Source organism: Oryctolagus cuniculus, chromosome 1 (genome assembly GCF_051225735.1).
Source record: "Oryctolagus cuniculus isolate XC-2025 breed Fujian yellow rabbit chromosome 1, ASM5122573v1, whole genome shotgun sequence".
Lineage (NCBI taxonomy): Eukaryota > Metazoa > Chordata > Mammalia > Lagomorpha > Leporidae > Oryctolagus > Oryctolagus cuniculus.
Genome location: NC_142867.1, coordinates 62,805,649 through 62,824,312, shown reverse-complemented (window position 1 = coordinate 62,824,312; position 18,664 = coordinate 62,805,649). Strand labels below are relative to the sequence as shown.

Below are 18,664 nucleotides of genomic sequence, written 5' to 3'. Positions count from 1 at the left end.
GAGCTGGATCAGAAGTGGAGCAGCTGGGACTTGAGCTGGGATGCTGTGGTGCAGGTGGTGGCTCTCTACCTGCTATGCCACAGTGCTGGCCGCTCCACAATATTTTGTTGATTTTATAATGGGCATTATTATTTGAAAGCAGTGGTGGAGGTGGAGGGCAGGTAAAACTTAAAGATTTCCACCTAGAAATGAGGCCTATATGCCTGCAACAGTCCAGACTGTGCTGGGCCAAAACCAGGGTTGAAAAACTCAATCTAGGTCTGCTACATTGTGGCAGGAAACCAGTTAACTTGAGCCATCCCCACTGCCTTCCAAGAATGCCTTCCTGCATTAGCAGGAAGCTAGAGTCAGGAGCCAGAGCCAGGTATGGAACCTAGGTCCTCCAAAATGGGGCATAGGTGTCTTAACCACTAGACTAAATGCCTGCCCCTTGGCACCCTTTTTAATGAAAGAATGGAAGACAGTAATATGTCACTGTTGGCCCTTATTGTTCTTTACCTTGCTTAGGCCTCTCTGTCTCTTCCACATGCTTTTATTCTTGGGTTCTCTTTCAGACAAATGGCAATTCCAACGGTCTTGTACCAATGCTGAGGGTATATAACAACACAGCTCGATATGTGGATCAAGGTGGAAACAAGGTATGCTCTGTTACTTGAGAGTGTGGGGAATCAGAACTAAAAATCTTTAGCCATGTATATCTATAAGATGATTTAATTATATATAGTTTTTTTACTATTTTGCTTTTATTTTTACTTTTAAAATCAACTTCAAGAGGTATAATTTACTTTTAAAGTACACACACTGTAAATGTGTTGTTTAATCAGTTTTGACAAATGTATACACTTGTATAAATAATCACACCAATCAAGACAGAACATTTCTGTTACCCCAAAATGTTTGCTCATGAGCCTTTGCTGTCACCCCAACATCCTCCCCCCACCTACACATAACTTTATCTGTGGCTTCAGGCAGCCTCTGATCAATCAGCTTTTTTAAAAAATTTTATTTAAGTTATACAAGTTTCATGTATTTCATATATACAGATTTAGGAACATAGTGATACTTCCCACCCTACCCTTCTTCCCACCCATGCTCCAACCCTTCTTCCTCCTTCCTCTGCTATTCCCACTCTTAATTTTTACAAAGATCTATTTTCAGTTTTCTGTCAGCTTTTTTATGTGACAGTTCATTTGTAAATAATTTCTCAAGTAGTAACTCCTGTTAATACCCAATGTTATAAAAGAATTGTATGTTCTAGACTTTCTTTAAAAAACAAAACCCAAACAACAAAACCCTCTATTCTTCACTATGTTATAGAAGGAATAGTGCAATTAAGAGAATTGGGTTTACGCAGTGTTATCAGCAGGATCTTTTGTGAATAAAGTCTGACTTTTATGAACATATAAGCACACTGATCACCTAGTTTAATTTCTCTCTGATAGACTTTGAGGGCATTGAAAAGACAGGTCACCTTTCTGACCTTTATTAAGAGCATAGCTTATCTTGTCAAAGTTAGAACAATTTCTTTGGGCTTCACGTGTGTGTCATACAGTATAAAGTAAGCTGGGCTGCAACTGAATAGGCAGTCCAGCTATAGTGTACTTTGCTATATTGGACAAGTTCATTAATCTTTTTTATTCCACATTTTCTTTATGTCAGTTGTAAGAAAAATATTACAACTTTGCATATATATAGTACTTTTGTTTTATTTCATTTAATTCAGTAATTGTAGTGATGATCAAAGGAGACAGTATGAAAGAGGTTTGGAAAATGCACGATTTCTTTGTTTCATTCCAATTCTGAAAAGAATGATTTATTTATCATTAGCGTCCTGGAGCATTTGCTATTTACCTGGAGCCTTGGCATTTAGATATCTTTGAGTTCCTTGATTTAAAGAAGAACACAGGAAAGGAAGAACAGCGTGCCAGGGATCTTTTCTTTGCTCTTTGGATTCCAGATCTCTTCATGAAACGAGTGGAGACTAATCAGGTGAGAGAATAGGTACTTATTGGGAATAGCAACTTGATTTATGTGTGATGCTTCTTTTATGTAGTCATCTGAAGTCATGCTTAGGATGGTCATGTTGCAGAAGGCATTCTGAACAAATTAAAGAGTTACTGTGCCTGACTTCTTGTGTTTCCATTCTGAAAAGTAGATGCTATCTAACCTAAAGTTGAAAAGGTCATATACAGACAGACAAAGTTGGATGTTTGGGCCTGAACCCAAAATGATTATTTGTATAGAAAATTTCTGAGAGCCTACAAAAGCCACCTTATCTTTGGAGTGTTTCTAATGTATTATGGTGCATTATTTCAAATTTCTTGTGGGTGGTGCTCTTCTTCCCTTTGTAGGACTGGTCCTTGATGTGTCCAAATGAGTGTCCTGGTTTGGATGAAGTTTGGGGAGAGGAATTTGAGAAACTCTATGAAAGGTATGGGAAAAATATGAAAGTAATGTTTTAACCATGGCTTCTCTTTTATTTGGGGCATCCAAATACCAAAAGTATGTAAGTCATTAACTCATTTCTAGGAATCTTCAGAAGTATCTAAGAGAGAATATTAATTAATTTAATTTTGGTCATGATTGCCTCCTGACTCTTCAACATTGGCTTCTGCTTTCTTTCTTAAAACTTTGGGACATGTAAATAAATAGGTGCTTGGGCTTTTAAATTGATTCTTATAAAAGTTAAGATGAAGACTTTCAGAGCTCTTGTTTTGCTCTGCCATATAGTACTTTTGATAAAGTAAATTACACTTTATATTAATACAGGGATCGTGAGCAAATAGGACACACATATCAGTAGATAATTAAAATTAGCACAGTATTAAAGTGCTTCATCTTTTATTATGAAAGTATTATTGATATGGTGGGATTGGGATGGAAGGGGTCTAAGAGTTTTCATAATTTTATGTTTTACTATCTTTGTTCAAACTGTCTGCAATGAAGATTTTCCTAGGGAATAAGTATTAAAATATTAACTTTGCCTTTCAGTTATGAGAAACAGGGTCGTGTCCGCAAAGTTGTAAAAGCTCAACAGCTTTGGTACGCCATCATTGAGTCTCAGACAGAGACAGGTACCCCTTACATGCTCTACAAAGATTCCTGTAATCGGAAGAGCAACCAGCAGAACCTTGGAACCATCAAGTGCAGCAACCTGTGCACAGAAGTAGTAGAATATACAAGCAAAGATGAGGTGGGTAGGAAAATTTCTGCCTTCAGTACCAAGGTAGAGATCTTAGGCAGCTATTGTTTGGGCATCCCCCAATTGATTTCATCAGGAGAGTGAAGGGAGTTTTCATAGTTTGATGTTAGCAGAAGAGAGCTAAAATAGATTACAAAGGAAGAAAGACATGTGATCCATAGCTGTAAATATTTTTTAATCTAAGCTATGTAGGAAAAAGTCAGCTTTTTTTATATACACATCATTATAACAATATTTATTTGGGAAAAATAGCAATATACTGTTGTGGTAGTTTAGGAGAAACACAGAATACATTGGGATGCTCTTTCAGTTTAAAGTATGTAAGCACGCAGGGAATCCTTTCTGTGAATGGCGCGATAAAATTCTAACACAGAGCCAAGGCTAGACATGGAGCATGGGTTTGGTTTTTTTTTTAAATTGGTTTAGGAAAAAGCTTTCCATTTGGGAAATGATAGACCAGAGAGGACTAGGTTTTGTGCAAAGCACATCAAGTTAAGTTTGTTTTGATGATGCAAACAAATTAAAGCTTGGTATAGAAATGGCTATGGCTGGAAGAAAGGAGACAGAGGTAGAAGCTGACAAGTCACAGAGGTAGGAAGCTCTTACATTTTTATGATAGGAAAAATATCAAAATGGTAAGATGAAGGGGATGATTCTTGCTTTTGATTATAGTGTCTTAGTGTAAGAAGAGGTTAGAGGCTAGCCTAAAGAGAATGTTGTAGTAGTTGGATGGCAGGCTGCTTGGATATTTGGTGTAACTATGGAAAGCAGGAAAGAGCAGATCTCCAATTTTAGGACCCTAAAAATAATTACAAATGTAAAGTCAGGAAGTAAATAGGAAGTAAATTGAATATACTGCTAAGGTTGAAGTTTAATTCAAAATTTATTGAGCACCAGCTGTATGTAAAACACCATACTAAGTGCTCTGGTATTGTCAGTGAATATGGCTTAGTTGCTACATTCTAGAAACTTGTAATTTACCTGGAAGGAAATGACTTATATGCAAGTAAGGGTAGAATGACCCTTTTTAAACAATCTGATCATGTCATTTGTCTGTACAAAGTTCCTCTTTTGCTTGCCAAACTATGCAGAGTTCTTTTTAAAAATTGAGATATAATATAAGATATATATATATGATATAATATAAAATAAAATTCATCCTTTTTATTTTCTTATTTTTTTTCTTTTTGCTTTTCATCCTTTTTAAAATATACAGTTCACCTACCACCCCTTAAAGATATCCATATGAAGATTTTATTTATTTATTTGAAAGAGTAACAGAGAGAGGGAGATACTGAGAGATTTTCCATCACCTGTTTACTCCTTAGATGGCCACAGTAGCTAGGGCAGGGCCAGGCCAAAGCCCGGAGCCAGGAGCTTCATCTGAGTCCCCCACGGGGGTGGCAGGGCCCAAACACTTGGGGGATCTTCTGCTGCTTTTCCCAGGCCATTATCAGGGAGCTAGTTTGGAAGTGGAGCAGCCGGGACATGAACTGTGCCCATATGGGATGCCAGCATCGCATGTGGTGGCTTTACCTGCTACGTCACAACTCTGGCCCCCACTGATGCTTGTTCTGACTCAGCACATGCAACTAGGTTTTGAAGAGAGAGAATCAGTGGGATTTAGAAATGGACTAATAAGGGATGAAGAGGGAGAAATCAAATTTAAAAAATTAAAAATTATAATGTCTAAGGGTGTTAGAATATGGTGCTGTCATTGACATGGTGAGAAATCAAACTTGTGGGGCTGGCGTTGGGGTATAACAGGTAAGCTGCTGCTCTCCATGCTGGCATCCCATGAGTGCTGGTTCAAGTCCTGGCTGCTCCACTTCTGGTCCAGCTCCCTGCTGATGTACCTGGGAAAGCAGCAGAAAATAGCCCAAGCCCTTGGGTCCCTGCACCCACTTAGGACACCTGAATAATAATGCTGAACAAACAGATGGATATTCTCCCTCTATTTCTCCCTCTTTTTCTGTAACTCTGCCTTTCAAATAAATCTTTACCAAAAAAAAAGAAAAAAAAGAAAGAGAGAGAGAAAGAAAGAAATCAAACTTACGATTCCTGACGCTTTCCCTTTGCATTCCAGGTTGCGGTTTGTAACTTGGCTTCCCTGGCCTTGAATATGTACGTCACACCAGAGCACACATATGACTTTAAGAAGTTGGCTGAAGTTACTAAAGTTATTGTCCGAAACTTGAATAAAATTATTGATATAAATTACTATCCTGTCCCAGAGGTATGAATAGATTTCTCTGTTTATTAATAACTTTTGAAATCCAAGATGGAAGGAATTTATCCTGGTCTGCATTGTCATTTAAATGGTTATCGTTGGAGTTGTGTGAGAAAACCGAAGTAGGGGGAAATATGTGTTTTTAGTGTAGAATGTTGCCTTTTCTTTTCCATAATTTAACAGATATTCTGTTTTTCTTTAAATCTGTTGGCACAAAGGCCTGCTTATCAAATAAACGCCATCGTCCCATTGGAATTGGAGTACAAGGTCTGGCAGATGCTTTTATTCTGATGAGATATCCTTTTGAGAGTCCAGAGGCCCAATTGTTGAATAAGCAAATCTTTGAAACTATTTATTATGGAGCCTTGGAAGCCAGCTGTGACCTAGCCAAGGAGCATGGCCCATATGAAACCTATGAGGGCTGTCCAGTAAGCAAAGGAGTAAGTATATGAATGAAATGTCCTTTTACTTGTGAGTACCCATTATGATCTGAATGGTAGTTCCCCAAAGGATATATCCACATCCTAGTTCCTATAATCTGTGATTGTCACTTACGTGGTTCAAAAAAGGGTCTCTGCAGATATAATTGAGATGTTGAGATGAAGAGATCATCCTGAATTATCTAGGTGGATTCTAAATCTACTGACAGTTGTCCTGTAAGAGAGACATAAACAAAAGAGAAGGAACGTGGAGGGAGAAATCCAAGTAATACAGGCACAAGCCCAGGAATGCTGATTGCCACTGGACACTAGAAGAGGCAATGAACAGAACCTCCTCTAGTGCCTCTGCAGGAAGTGTAGCCCCTCCCAACAGGTTTTTGAGTTCCTAGTCTCCAGAACTATGAAAGAATAAAATTAAAAAAAAAAAAATTTATTGGAGCCTGTGCTGTGTGCAGCAGGTTAAAGCCCTGGTCTGAAGCGCTGGCATCCCATATGGGCACTGGTTCTGGTCCCGGCTGCTCCTCTTCTGATCCAGCTCTCTGCTATGGCCTGGGATGGCAGTAGGGGATGGCCTGGGTCCTTGGGCCCCTGCACCCATGTGGGAGACCCGGAAGAATCTCCTGGCTCCTGGCTTTGGATTGGTGCAGCTCCTGCCGTTGTGGCCATCTGGGGAGTGAACCAGCGGATGGAGGACCTCTCTCTCTGTCTCTACCTCTCTCTGTAACTCTGTCTTTCAAACAAATAAAATAAATCTTAAATAAATAAAACCATCAAACAAACAAAAATATTTATTTATTTGGAAGTCAGAGAGAGAGAGAGAGCGCACTTCCATCTGCTGGTTTACTCCCCAGGTGACCCCAATGGCCAGGGCTGGGCCAGGTTGAAGCCAGGAGCTTCATTTTGGTGTCTCACATGGGTATCGGGCCCAAGTACTTGGGCCATCATTTTGTTGCTTTTCCCAGGCCATTAGCAGGGAGATGGGTGGGAAGTGGGATGGTTGTGTTGCAGGCAGCAGCATTACCCACTTATGCCCCAACACTGGCCTTTACATTTGGTTGTTTTAAGCTCCAAAGTATATGGTAATTTGTTCCACCAGCCATGAGAAACTTCTGTACCTTTATCCTTTGGTGTAAAAATGATACTCTTAATTTTTTAAAATTTAGAAGTGGTCACTGCAGAAATAACAAGAAAAATGCTGCCTGCATTAGTTTTTTATTGCTAAATTTAGTGGATTATAAAAACATACATGTATTATCTCACAGTTTCCCTGTGTCAGTAGTTCAGGCTTGGCTTAGCTGACCGTCTTCTTTGGGTTTCATGAAGCTGTGGTGAAGATCTTGGTAGGGGCTGTGGTCTCATCTATGGCTCAGGGTGCTCTTTCAAACTTATTTGGCTGTTGGCAGAATTCATTTTGTAGCTTTAAAACCTATGGCATCTTGCTTCTTCAAGACCAAGGGGAGAGACAATCTAAAGAGTCCTTCTGAGTGCTTTTATTAAGTCAGGTCTACCTTAGATAATTTTCTTTTTGTTTAGCTCAAACTGAACTGATTTGCAACCTTAATTGCACATTGCAAAAACTCTTTACCTGTTCTATAATCCTGAACATTCATCATATTCCCAGATGTCTACACTCAAGTAGAGGGAGTTGTACATGGCCAGTGTACTAGGGGGAGGTATCTGGGTTTGAATCTTAGAACTCTGCCCTCCATACCACCTTTATTATCAGTAGTATCAATAGGATTCCCTGCTACATAAAAATGTTCATTTAGCTCTGATGTTCTGCTGATACTTCAGAAATAAAATGTGTGGTGTTTGTAAATAGGTGATTTTAGCTGAGTTAAAAAGATCAAGGGACAGGGTAAGGCAGTGAAGAAAGATAAGGTCAGAGTGAACTGTTCCTGTAAAAAGAGAGAATGCATCTCAGCAGCAAGTATTCATGAACATTGGGATTTCCTAGTTTGTAGCTATGATGTGGGTTCTCTGAGAAGATTCAGCAGAGATGTGTGGTAGAGAAGGCCTTAGCCAGTTTTTTTAAGCCTGTTTCTGATCAGTATGACCACATGGAAGTTTGTCCAGGAAAATCTGTGGACTTTGTATTCCTCACACAAATTGACTAGAAGAAAGCCTATGTTGGGATGACATGACAGTGGGCCATTTATTTTGTTTTTGTTTTAAATTGTCATAGAGTGATGTCACAAATTTTGGCATTTTATTTCTTAGATTCTTCAGTATGATATGTGGAATGTTACTCCCACAGATCTTTGGGACTGGAAACTTCTTAAGGAGAAGATTGCAAAGTAAGTAGAGAGATTTAAGGTAGCTTCAAAGACAGGAGGGTTTGAGTTCTCCTTTGGCTCTTCAGAAAATAGACTTAACATTTTAACTTTTGAAACTAACTTTTTCTCCTCCTCTTTCAAATGGACCAAATGACCTACCTCAGAGCTATTTTTGGAAAAATACTTCATAAGATTTTGTATAGTAATCTGCAAGTTGCTTACCATAGTGAAAACAGCTGACCTTGTTTTAGGGACTTAAAGTCTAGATTAGATAATTCTTTTCCTCAATAAACCTTTATTTTTCCAAATATTCTTGATCTCTTAATGTTTTTCATTATTTTATTTATTACCTAGCCACATAGGCCTTATACATGGCTTCTGTTTGAATTGATTGTCATAGCAATTTAGGGACTTTGGAGGGTAATGTGTTAACTTTGTATGAAAGATTTACAAGTTAGTCTTTTCAGGCTATTTTTTTTTTTTTAAGATTTATTTTATTTATTTGAAAGACAGAGTTACAGAGAGAGGTAGAGACAGAGAGAGAGAGAGGTCTTTTGAAACTAACTTTTTCTCCTCCTCTTTCAAATGGACCAAATGACCTACCTCAGAGCTATTTTTGGAAAAATACTTCATAAGATTTTGTATAGTAATCTGCAAGTTGCTTACCATAGTGAAAACAGCTGACCTTGTTTTAGGGACTTAAAGTCTAGATTAGATAATTCTTTTCCTCAATAAACCTTTATTTTTCCAAATATTCTTGATCTCTTAATGTTTTTCATTATTTTATTTATTACCTAGCCACATAGGCCTTATACATGGCTTCTGTTTGAATTGATTGTCATAGCAATTTAGGGACTTTGGAGGGTAATGTGTTAACTTTGTGTGAAAGATTTACAAGTTAGTCTTTTCAGGCTATTTTTTTTTTTTTAAGATTTATTTTATTTATTTGAAAGACAGAGTTACAGAGAGAGGTAGAGACAGAGAGAGAGAGGTCTTCCATCTGCCGGTTCACTCCCCAGATGGCCGCAATGGCCAGAGCTGTGCTGATCTGAAAACAGGAGCCAGGAGCTTTTTCCTGGTCTCTCACATGGGTGCAGGGGCCCAAGGACCTGGGCCATCTTCTACTGCTATCCCAGGCCATAGCAGAGAGCTGGATCAGAAGAGGAGCAGCCGGGACTAGAACCGGTGCCCATATGGGATGCTGGCACTTCAGGCCAGGGCTTTAACCCACTGCACCACAGCACTGGCCTCATGCAGGCTTTTTAAGCTAAAGAGCGTATGAGGTTTGAGGGCAGACAGGATGTTTTGCTGAGCAAATAATGAAACCAATGTTTTCCTTTTCTATCATTGAGTTTGACATCTACGAATAATTACTTTCCTTAAAGATTGTTTCTGTTAATTTAATAATACACCTTAGAAAGTTTAGGAAAATACACATGGGAAGAGGAGGAGAATGAATACTTTTCTGATACCACCACACCTGAATACCTGATTGCATCTTGGTGTTTGTCAGCCTTCAAATTTTCTTATGAGGGTGTGTGTATCTGCATATTACATGCAAATTCAACTTTAACAAAAAAGGATCTGTACTGCATTTTATATGTGAAAATGTTTATTTTATTTTCATTTGTTTGAAAGGCAGAGAAAAAGAGAGACACCAAGATCTTCCATCTGGGAGCCAGCACTGTGGCATAGTAGGTTAAGCATCTGCCTGTTGGGCAGGCATCCTATATAGGTGGAAATTCAGGTTCCAGCTGCTCGTCTTCCAAGCCAGCTCCCTGCTGATGGCCTGGGGGAAAGCAGTAGAAGATGCCCCAAGTGCTTGGATCCCTGCACCCACGTGGGAGACCTGGAAGAAGCTCTTGGCTCCTGGCTTCAGATCAGCCCAGTTCTGTCTGTAGTGGCCATTTGGGGAGTGAACCAGTGGGTGGAAGACCATTCTTTCTGTCTCTCCCTCTCTCTGTTACTCTGCCTCTCAAGTAAATAAATAAGTCTTTAAAAAAATTCTTCCATCCACTGGTTCACTCACCAAATGCCCATAGTAGCCAGGGCTGGACCAGGCCAAAACCAGAAGCCCAGAACTCCATCTGGTCTGAGTCACCCATGTAGTGGCAGGGGCCTGAGCTCTTGAGCCATCACCTGCTGCCTCCCAGGATACACAGTAGCAGGAAACTGGATCAGGACACAGACACAGCACTCTGATATGGGATGCAGGTGTCCCAAGCAGCAGCTGATCCACTGTGCCAAAATGCCCACCCCCATGACTTTTTGAATTTAAAAATTAATATATTAATTATATTTATTCATTCATTATATTCACTCATTATTAGTAGGGTTTAAATTCTGTGCCCTTCTTCATAATCTCTGCCAGCCACTTGTCCCACAAAACAAAAAACTTAACTCAGTGTTTTTCCCAATGATGAACCTTGTTAGTAGTGTGTTTCTCTAGACTTTATCCAGAACATTTACAGATAAATTGAAACTTTGATTTATCACAACATTTTCCTGTCTGTAGACAGAAGATGTTGCTGTTTTACAGATGAGGAATTATAGCTGGTGGTTTGCTTGAGGCCTCACAACTAGAAAGTGACAATGTGAAGTTGAGAACCCAGTTGTACAAACACTGTCAAGACCTCTGGCTCTGTTCTAAGCAGTATATGAATCCATAGGTAGAAAATAGGAAGACATACTGTTTGTATGTAGTCTCAAGAACCTAAGACTAAGTGCAGTAAGATAAATGAAGTAAAATATGATAAAGGTACAGGTTTTAGAAAATGTTTTCAGAGCAGTTATTTGTATTTGATACTTGTGTTTATTGCCTGTCTGGTCAGAGAAGATGTTACAGAATTGGAATCTCACGCTGAGCTTTGAAGAATAAGCTTGGAGCAGTGTGGAAATTTCTGTGTGTCACATAGTATATTCTTTGTTAAGAACTCTTTTTGGCACTATTCAAAAGCTGTTAACCTTCTAGGAACTTAGAATTGAAAATGTAATAGATGAAGCTAGGAGTATATGAGGGTACTTCAAAAGTATATGGACAATCGAATTAGAAGATAAGTTTATTTTGGTGCAAAAAGTTTGAAATTTATGCATAGTTTTCATAGTATGGATTTTCATAAACTTTGAAGACCCCTGATATCATGAATTTCAAATTTTTTTTTGCATCAAAACAAACTTTAATTCCATTGTCTGTAAATTTTTTGAAGTACCCTCATACTATGATTTTTCCCTTTTCATAATATAATAGAGAATGAGAATTGTAGTGATATGTCTTAATTTAACCACTTTCGCATTATTATTTTTACTGAAGAGGCCTAGTTTAGTGATTCATATAGGCCCTTAGAAGAGTGAGGGTTGAACCAGATACCTTGAAACATGCAGGGAACTCTTCAGCAGTGATTATTTCCCTGTGCAAAATATTGTATCCAGTGTTGTGAATCCTATGTGCTATAGTGCAAGTAGTATAAATTGTTACCTGGTTAGGATTGCCAACAGTTAACGTGTTGCTAATTCTGTGTAGGAGTCAGGCATTTAAGAAAGGGGTGAGCTGCAGCATTCATAGAGGCCTTGAATTTCTATAGGAATTGTTTTTATTTTAAGATCTATTTATTTTATTTGAAAGGCAGAGAGAGAGACACAGAGACAGACAGGTCAGGTCTTCCATCAGCTGGTTCACTCCCCAGATGGCCGATCCAAAGCTTGGAGCTAGGAGCATCCTCTGGGTCCCCCATGCGGGTGCAGAGGCCCAAGCACTTGGGCCATCTTCTACTGCTTTCTCAGGCCATAGCAGAGGGCTGGATCAGAAATGGAGCAGCCTGGACTTGAACTGGCGTCTATATGGGATGCCGGCACTATAGGCAGCAATTTAACCTGCTAAGCCACAGCGCTGGCTCCTCCCTATAGGAATTTAATTCAGAAGTCAGCATAAGAGTTATAGCATATATCCATGGTGTTACTCCCAGTGACTTTAAGTAACTGCCTCCCTGGTTGATTGTAGCTTTAGAACAAGCAACTAACAATCTCCTTATCCTTAGGTATGGTATAAGAAACAGTTTACTTCTTGCCCCGATGCCAACTGCTTCAACTGCTCAGATCCTGGGGAATAATGAATCCATTGAACCGTACACTAGCAACATCTATACTCGCAGAGTCTTGTCAGGAGAATTTCAGGTGAGAAGTTCACAACCAGATTGACAGGGAGATCTTTCAAAAGCTTAATGTTGGGCATAAATGCTCACTCATTTTTTACTTTGTAAAACTTTACTTACTTTGGGGACAAAACTTTGAAAAGAGAGTCATCTTCATCTCTAAAATTATTCTGTTATTTCAGCACATAATAGACATTTAATAAATATCTGTTGAAAGAATAAATGGGGGTTCAATATGAAAGTACCTTGTTGATATTAGAGTTCATGTGATATTTAACTGTTATATAATCGGTGATTCCTGTGGCCTCTGATGATTGATTTGGGGTATATGGAAGTACTATCTAAGATAGTGATTCTCAGACTTGATTACCACCTTGCATTTCTGGTGAAATTCACTAATTTAGAGGTTTTTTTCATTTATGAATTTCCAGATATCCTGAAAAAAAGGATCACTAATTTAGAGATTTTCATTTATGATTTTCCAGATATCCTAAAGTAAAATTTTATAAGATTTTGGGAAGATATATTTCTAAGTAATTTGTTTATTTTTGAATTTGAGAGACGGAGAGTCAGATAAATAGGGAGAGAGAGTGTCCCTTTGCTGGTTCACTCCTTAAGTGCCCTGAAAACTATTTAAGACCAGGAGCCAGGAACTCAATCCAGGTTTCCCACAGGATGACAAACCCAGTTACTTGAGCCATCACTTCTGCCTGTCTAACAGAGACTGTTTGAGCAGGAAGCTGGAATCAAGAGCCAGAGTAGGGTTTTGAACTCCAGTGTGGGATGCCAACTCTTAACTAGTGTCTTATCTGTGAGACTAAACTCCGACTCCTCTAATTTTTTTAACTTAAGTATTTATTTTATCTTTACTTAGAAAAAACAAAGAATTAATCCATATAGATTTACCCAGTTTAGGTAAATGTCATATTTCTTATTGTAATTAAGTTTCTTCCAGCTTTATTGAGGTATAGTTGACAAAAATTGTATATATCCAAGATGTACAATAAGATGTTTTAATATTAATATATACAGACATTATAATGTATTTACCATAATATATTGTTTCTTTAATAACAGATGTTAGGATTTTAAATGAATATAACTAAATGAATTTACTAAGCAATCTAATGTTAAGTAATTCTTTGGTGATCTTATTTATGTAAAGCTCCAGGCCTGTGAATCTATGTGAGCCCTGTCATTGTTATTTCTTTACATTTTTTCTGTTTTTCCATTCAGATTGTAAATCCTCACTTATTGAAAGATCTTACTGAGAGGGGCTTGTGGAATGAAGAGATGAAAAACCAGATTATTGCGTGCAATGGCTCTATCCAGGTATAGCAAGAAAATGAAGTGTGCTTTTTTTTTTTCCCTTTTTTTAGGTTTATTCATTTATTTTAAAGGCAGAGTTATATAGAGAGGGAGAGACAAGGAGACATTATCCATCCACTGGTTCACTCCCGTGGCTGCAGCGGTCAGAACTGGGTTGATCTGAAGCCAGGAGCTTCCTCTGGGTCTGCCATGTGGGTGCAGGGGCCCAATCATTTCAGCCATCTTCTGCAGCTTTCCCAGGTGCATTAGCAGGGAGCTGGATTGGAAGTGGAGCCACATGGTAGCACCACAGGCATCAGTTTTACTTCCTACACCACAGCACCAGCCCATGAAGTGTGCTCTTCAGGAGCTGAGTTGGACATTGTAGTGCCTCCTCACTTATCCCAGAAAATGGAGAGAGGAAAAAATAGCTATTCATTATGGATCTATAGGCTGTGATTCATGTAGCTCTGTTCACCTCTGCATTGGTGTGCTAGGATTATACACCTCTTACAACAAGTCTTGTGCAAGAATGTAAAGCAGTGGTTCCCAGCATGTCTGCATAATTGGGGAACTTTGAAAATCCTGAAATTTAGATTGTATTCCTTGCCACCTAAGAATGTCTGAAAGTGGGAGCCAGACATTATCAATATATTTTAAAGTTTCCTTAGGTGATTTAAAAATGTATCAAAATTTGGGGGCCACTGAAATTAGAGAGTTAAACTTAATTTAAAAGTATGATAGAGGCTGAGGACTATAATCCAAAAGACAGAATTACAAATAATATTTAATAATCAAATGAAGTTGAGGTTGAACAAACGTTCATTTGTAGATAGAAGACATAGGCTAAACATTGGTGTACTTGGCAACATAGAGTCCTGTAACATTTCTGTATTTGATGACAAAAGCTGTAGCATTATCTAGTCTTTTTTTTTTTTAAGGTTTATTTATTTTTTTAAAAGACTTATTTATTTATTTGATAGAGTTACACAGAGATAAGGAGAGGCAGAGAGAGAGAGAGAGAGGACTTCCAACTGCTGGTTTACTCCCCAAATGGCCACATTGGCCAGACCAGGGCCGATCCAAAGCCAGGAGCCAGGAGCTTCTTCCAGGTCTCCCATGCGGGTGCAGGGACCCAAGCATTTGAGCCATCTTGCTGCTTTCCCAGGCCATAGCAGGGAGCTGAATTGAAGTGGAGCAGCTGAGACTTGAACCAGTGCCCATATAGGATAGAGGCACTGCAGGCAGTGGCTTTACCTGCTATACCCACAGCACTGGACCCTAGTCTGTGTGTTTTCAGGTTAACCATGACCTAAGAAAACCTGGTTTCTTTGGGCACAGATAGAGTTTGTAAAGTCCTGTCTTTAAGTGGGCTTGTCTCATTTTTTCCCTGATTATGTCCCTGTGAGTTACAGTCCTGATTATTTGTGTATTTTGCAAAACTCAAGGGTGATTTATGCTGCTTAGCTGTTACTTACCTTTTTTAATAATGAATAATGAATGTTTTGATCATAAGCCAATTATAGAGGGATGCTTAAATTACTACCACCAGATTGATATTTGGTTACTCAGATGGGGTTTTGTTGGACTTTTATTGGCAAACTTGGCAAGATCATGTATGATAGAGTCAGATTTGGCAGACAGACTAGACCTTTGTATCACTATTCTGTTAATCATACTGCTTTCCTGAAGTGGAGTAGAATGAATATTTGGTTTCCTTTCTTTAGAGCATACCAGAAATTCCTGATGACCTGAAGCAACTTTATAAGACTGTATGGGAAATCTCTCAGAAAACTGTACTCAAGATGGCAGCTGAGAGAGGTGCTTTCATTGATCAAAGCCAGTCTTTGAACATCCATATTGCTGAGCCTAACTATGGCAAACTCACTAGTATGCACTTCTATGGCTGGAAGCAGGTTTGTAGAGGAAATCAAGGGTTAATTGTCAACCTGGCATATTTTGGAATTGGAACAGTTTTATGTTCTAGTTACCTGTTAAATGTTGTCATCTAGAAGTTTTTCTTTGACTTAAAATTCAATGTGTTAATACAAACTATCATTTTTGTTAAGATCAGACTCTTGCTTTAGCTTTTCTGGTTTCTGTTAGTATTATTTAATTCCTAGGTTTTTAGACACTTAAAGTTATATATGATCCTCTCTTTGCTCTCCATTCAGTTACTTACTAAGTTGAGTTGGTTGTTCCTTTGTACTGTTTCTTCTCTTTTTTAAGATTTATTTATTTATTTGAAAGGCCGAGTTACAGAGAGGCAGAGCAAAGAGAGAGGTTTTCCATCCTCTGGCTCACTCCCCAGATGGCCGCAATGGCCAGAGCTGGGCCAGTCCGAAGCCAGGAGCCAGGAGCTTCTTCCAGATCTCCAGTGTGGGTGCAGGGGCCCAAGGACTGGGGCCATCTTCTGCTGCTTTCCCAGGCCATACAGAGCTGAATCAGGAGAGGAGCAGCTGGGTCTCGAACTGTCACCCATATGGGATGCCAGCACTGCAGGTGGTAGCTTTACCTGCTCTGGCACAGCGCCAGCCCCTGTACTGTTTGTTCAGATTATTCATTCCTATTCTTCTGTCAATATTAACTGATCTCTTTGCTATATTAACTTTTCAGGTTGTCTTCTGCAATGAATCCCTAAAATAAAACATTGTACATACCCAATTTGCTTTTTCTCAGCATCCAGTGTTTCCTCACTTTATCTACAGTGTAAAGGCCAAGTTAATTAACCTAGTCATCACCAACTTCAGAGTCCTGGGATTCTAGATTGTATTCCTCTTCTGTAGCCATGTGATGAATATTGATGTAGAATTATAAATCTTTTTAAAAAATTAACATGTGTATATAAAACATCTACCATGTGCCAGGCCTGGGTACGCTAAAGAGAAGGTGATGATTCTTATCCTTGAAATAGTCGTAGTCTAGTGTTACACAGAGACACAGTCTAACCCTGTAAATAGTTAAACAATTTAAGGCAGACATTAAGGCAATAGTCTTCGGCAAACTTGGAAGTCATACGCATACAAATAAAGATGAGAACAAAAATACTTGACTTTTCCAAAGAGATAAACATGTTTTAGGGGTGAAAAGAACAGATCGTAAGCTGTCCAACTATCTAAGCATTTTTGAGAATATTTCCTAGAAGAGCTGTAATTGTACATTCAGGAAATAATTTGACCCGATTTATGGGAATGTCTTCTAAACATTAGTGTTGCATATCTAGAGTTTTCACAGATCTAATATTTGTATTTACTTCACTTGTAGGGTTTGAAGACTGGGATGTATTATTTAAGGACAAGACCAGCAGCTAATCCAATCCAGTTCACGCTAAATAAAGAGAAACTCAAAGATAAGGAAAAAGCATCAAAAGAGGAAGAAGAGAAGGAGAGGAACACAGCAGCCATGGTGTGCTCTTTGGAGAATAGAGATGAGTGTCTGATGTGTGGATCCTGAGGAAAGGCACAAAAAAGACCAGTATGTGTTTGATAGCCAAGCTACTTCTTGAGCATAAATAGGCATAGTAGATTTGCTTGAGGTGGTAAGGTGTTGTTGGGCCTTATTACAGCAAAAGGAATAATTGATTTAAAGTACTGTTTCTACATAGGATGAAGGTAATGATTTAAAAAAAAAATTGACATATCAGGAATCAAACTAGAAGTTTTAGGTATGCGAAAGAAGTCATCTTGCAAATAGAGAATAAGTAAGTAAGGTTTCATCACTTCTCCAGCACTACTTTTCAGATGAGTTCCATTTTGGTAAGAAGACTTAGTTTTTCAACTTTGGCGAGTCCTTAGAATCAAAACTGAGTATAAACCGTGAGAGGCACTGATAAGACCTTTATCTGTTATAAGGTCCCATAGGTAATTCTGAAATAAAGATACACATTTCTAATTGGTTGTGTGAGATTAATTTTGTCACTTGTTTTCAAATATATGTCAAATTTGAAAAAAAAAAATTCTGTTCTTTTGATGTTCAGGGAAGAAATTTTAAGACAAATGTCTATTTTTGCTGCTCTTACAGAGTATAGGAAGTTTTAGCTGGAGCAATTGGGCAAGAAAAAGAAATAAAAGGCATACAATTAGGAGAGGAGATTATACCTGTTTTGCTGACATGATTCTGTAGAAGTACCAAAATATTCCACTAAGGGACTATTAGAATGATAAACAAATTCTGTGAAGTTGCAGGATACAAAAATCACAGCAATCACTATTTTTATATACCAAGAACTAACTTGCTGAAAAGAATGTTAAGAGCAATCCCATTCACAACTGCTACCCCCAGAAATACCTTGGGTACATTTAAACAGCGACGTGAAAGACCTCTAAATGAAAACTACAAAACACTGATGAAAGAAATTGAAGACCTCCCATGTTCATGAATTGGAAGAATTAATATTATTAAAATGTACATACTAACCAAAATGATTTGTAGTTTGAATATATTCCCCATCAAAATACCAATGACATTCTTAACAACTAGAACAAAGATCCTAAAATTGGTGTATGGAAACATGAAGGACCTCAAATAGCCAAAGCAATCCTGAACAAAAATCGCAAAGCTGGAAGCATCACAATAACCAGATTTCAAGACGTAACTGTGCAGCTATAGTAACCAAAACTGATAGAACAGAGTAGACCAATGAAATAGAATAGATGCCCTAGGAATAAGTCTGCGTGTCTACAAGATAACTTATCTTTGACAAAAATGCCAAAAACCTATCCTGAGGAGCCAGCGCCATGGCTCACTTGGTTAATCCTCCACCTGTGGCACTGGCATTCCATGTGGGCACCGGGTTCTAGTTCTGGTTGCTCCTCTTCCAGTCCAGCTCTCTGCTGTGACTCGGGAGAGCAGTGGAGGATGGCCCAAGTTCTTGGACCCCTACACCCACAAGGGAGACCAGAGAAGCACCTGGCTCCTGGCTTCAGATCAGCATAGCTCTGGCCATAGCGGCCATTTGAGGGGTGAACCAACGGAAGGAAGACCTTTCTCTCTCACTGTAACTCTGTCAAACTAAAAAAAAAGCAAAAACAAAAACAAAAAAACCCTATCCTGAGAAAGGA

At 38.7% G+C, this 18,664-nt stretch overlaps 1 protein-coding gene across 1 annotated transcript in view; it reads left to right on the top strand.

Annotated features, from left to right (window-relative positions):
- The window catches only part of RRM1 (ribonucleotide reductase catalytic subunit M1), a 36,405-nt gene extending 18,910 nt beyond the window's left edge, over positions 1-17,495 (top strand). The window contains exons 9-19 of the mRNA XM_002708730.6: positions 555-638; positions 1,828-1,989; positions 2,352-2,431; positions 2,992-3,193; positions 5,289-5,438; positions 5,651-5,872; positions 8,093-8,169; positions 12,183-12,318; positions 13,533-13,628; positions 15,332-15,520; positions 16,869-17,495. Of these exons, the coding sequence (XP_002708776.1) occupies positions 555-638; positions 1,828-1,989; positions 2,352-2,431; positions 2,992-3,193; positions 5,289-5,438; positions 5,651-5,872; positions 8,093-8,169; positions 12,183-12,318; positions 13,533-13,628; positions 15,332-15,520; positions 16,869-17,057 (1,587 nt within the window). The 3' untranslated portion in view covers positions 17,058-17,495. The remainder of the gene's footprint in view (positions 1-554; positions 639-1,827; positions 1,990-2,351; positions 2,432-2,991; positions 3,194-5,288; positions 5,439-5,650; positions 5,873-8,092; positions 8,170-12,182; positions 12,319-13,532; positions 13,629-15,331; positions 15,521-16,868) is intronic.
- Positions 17,496-18,664: the final 1,169 nt, after the last annotated feature.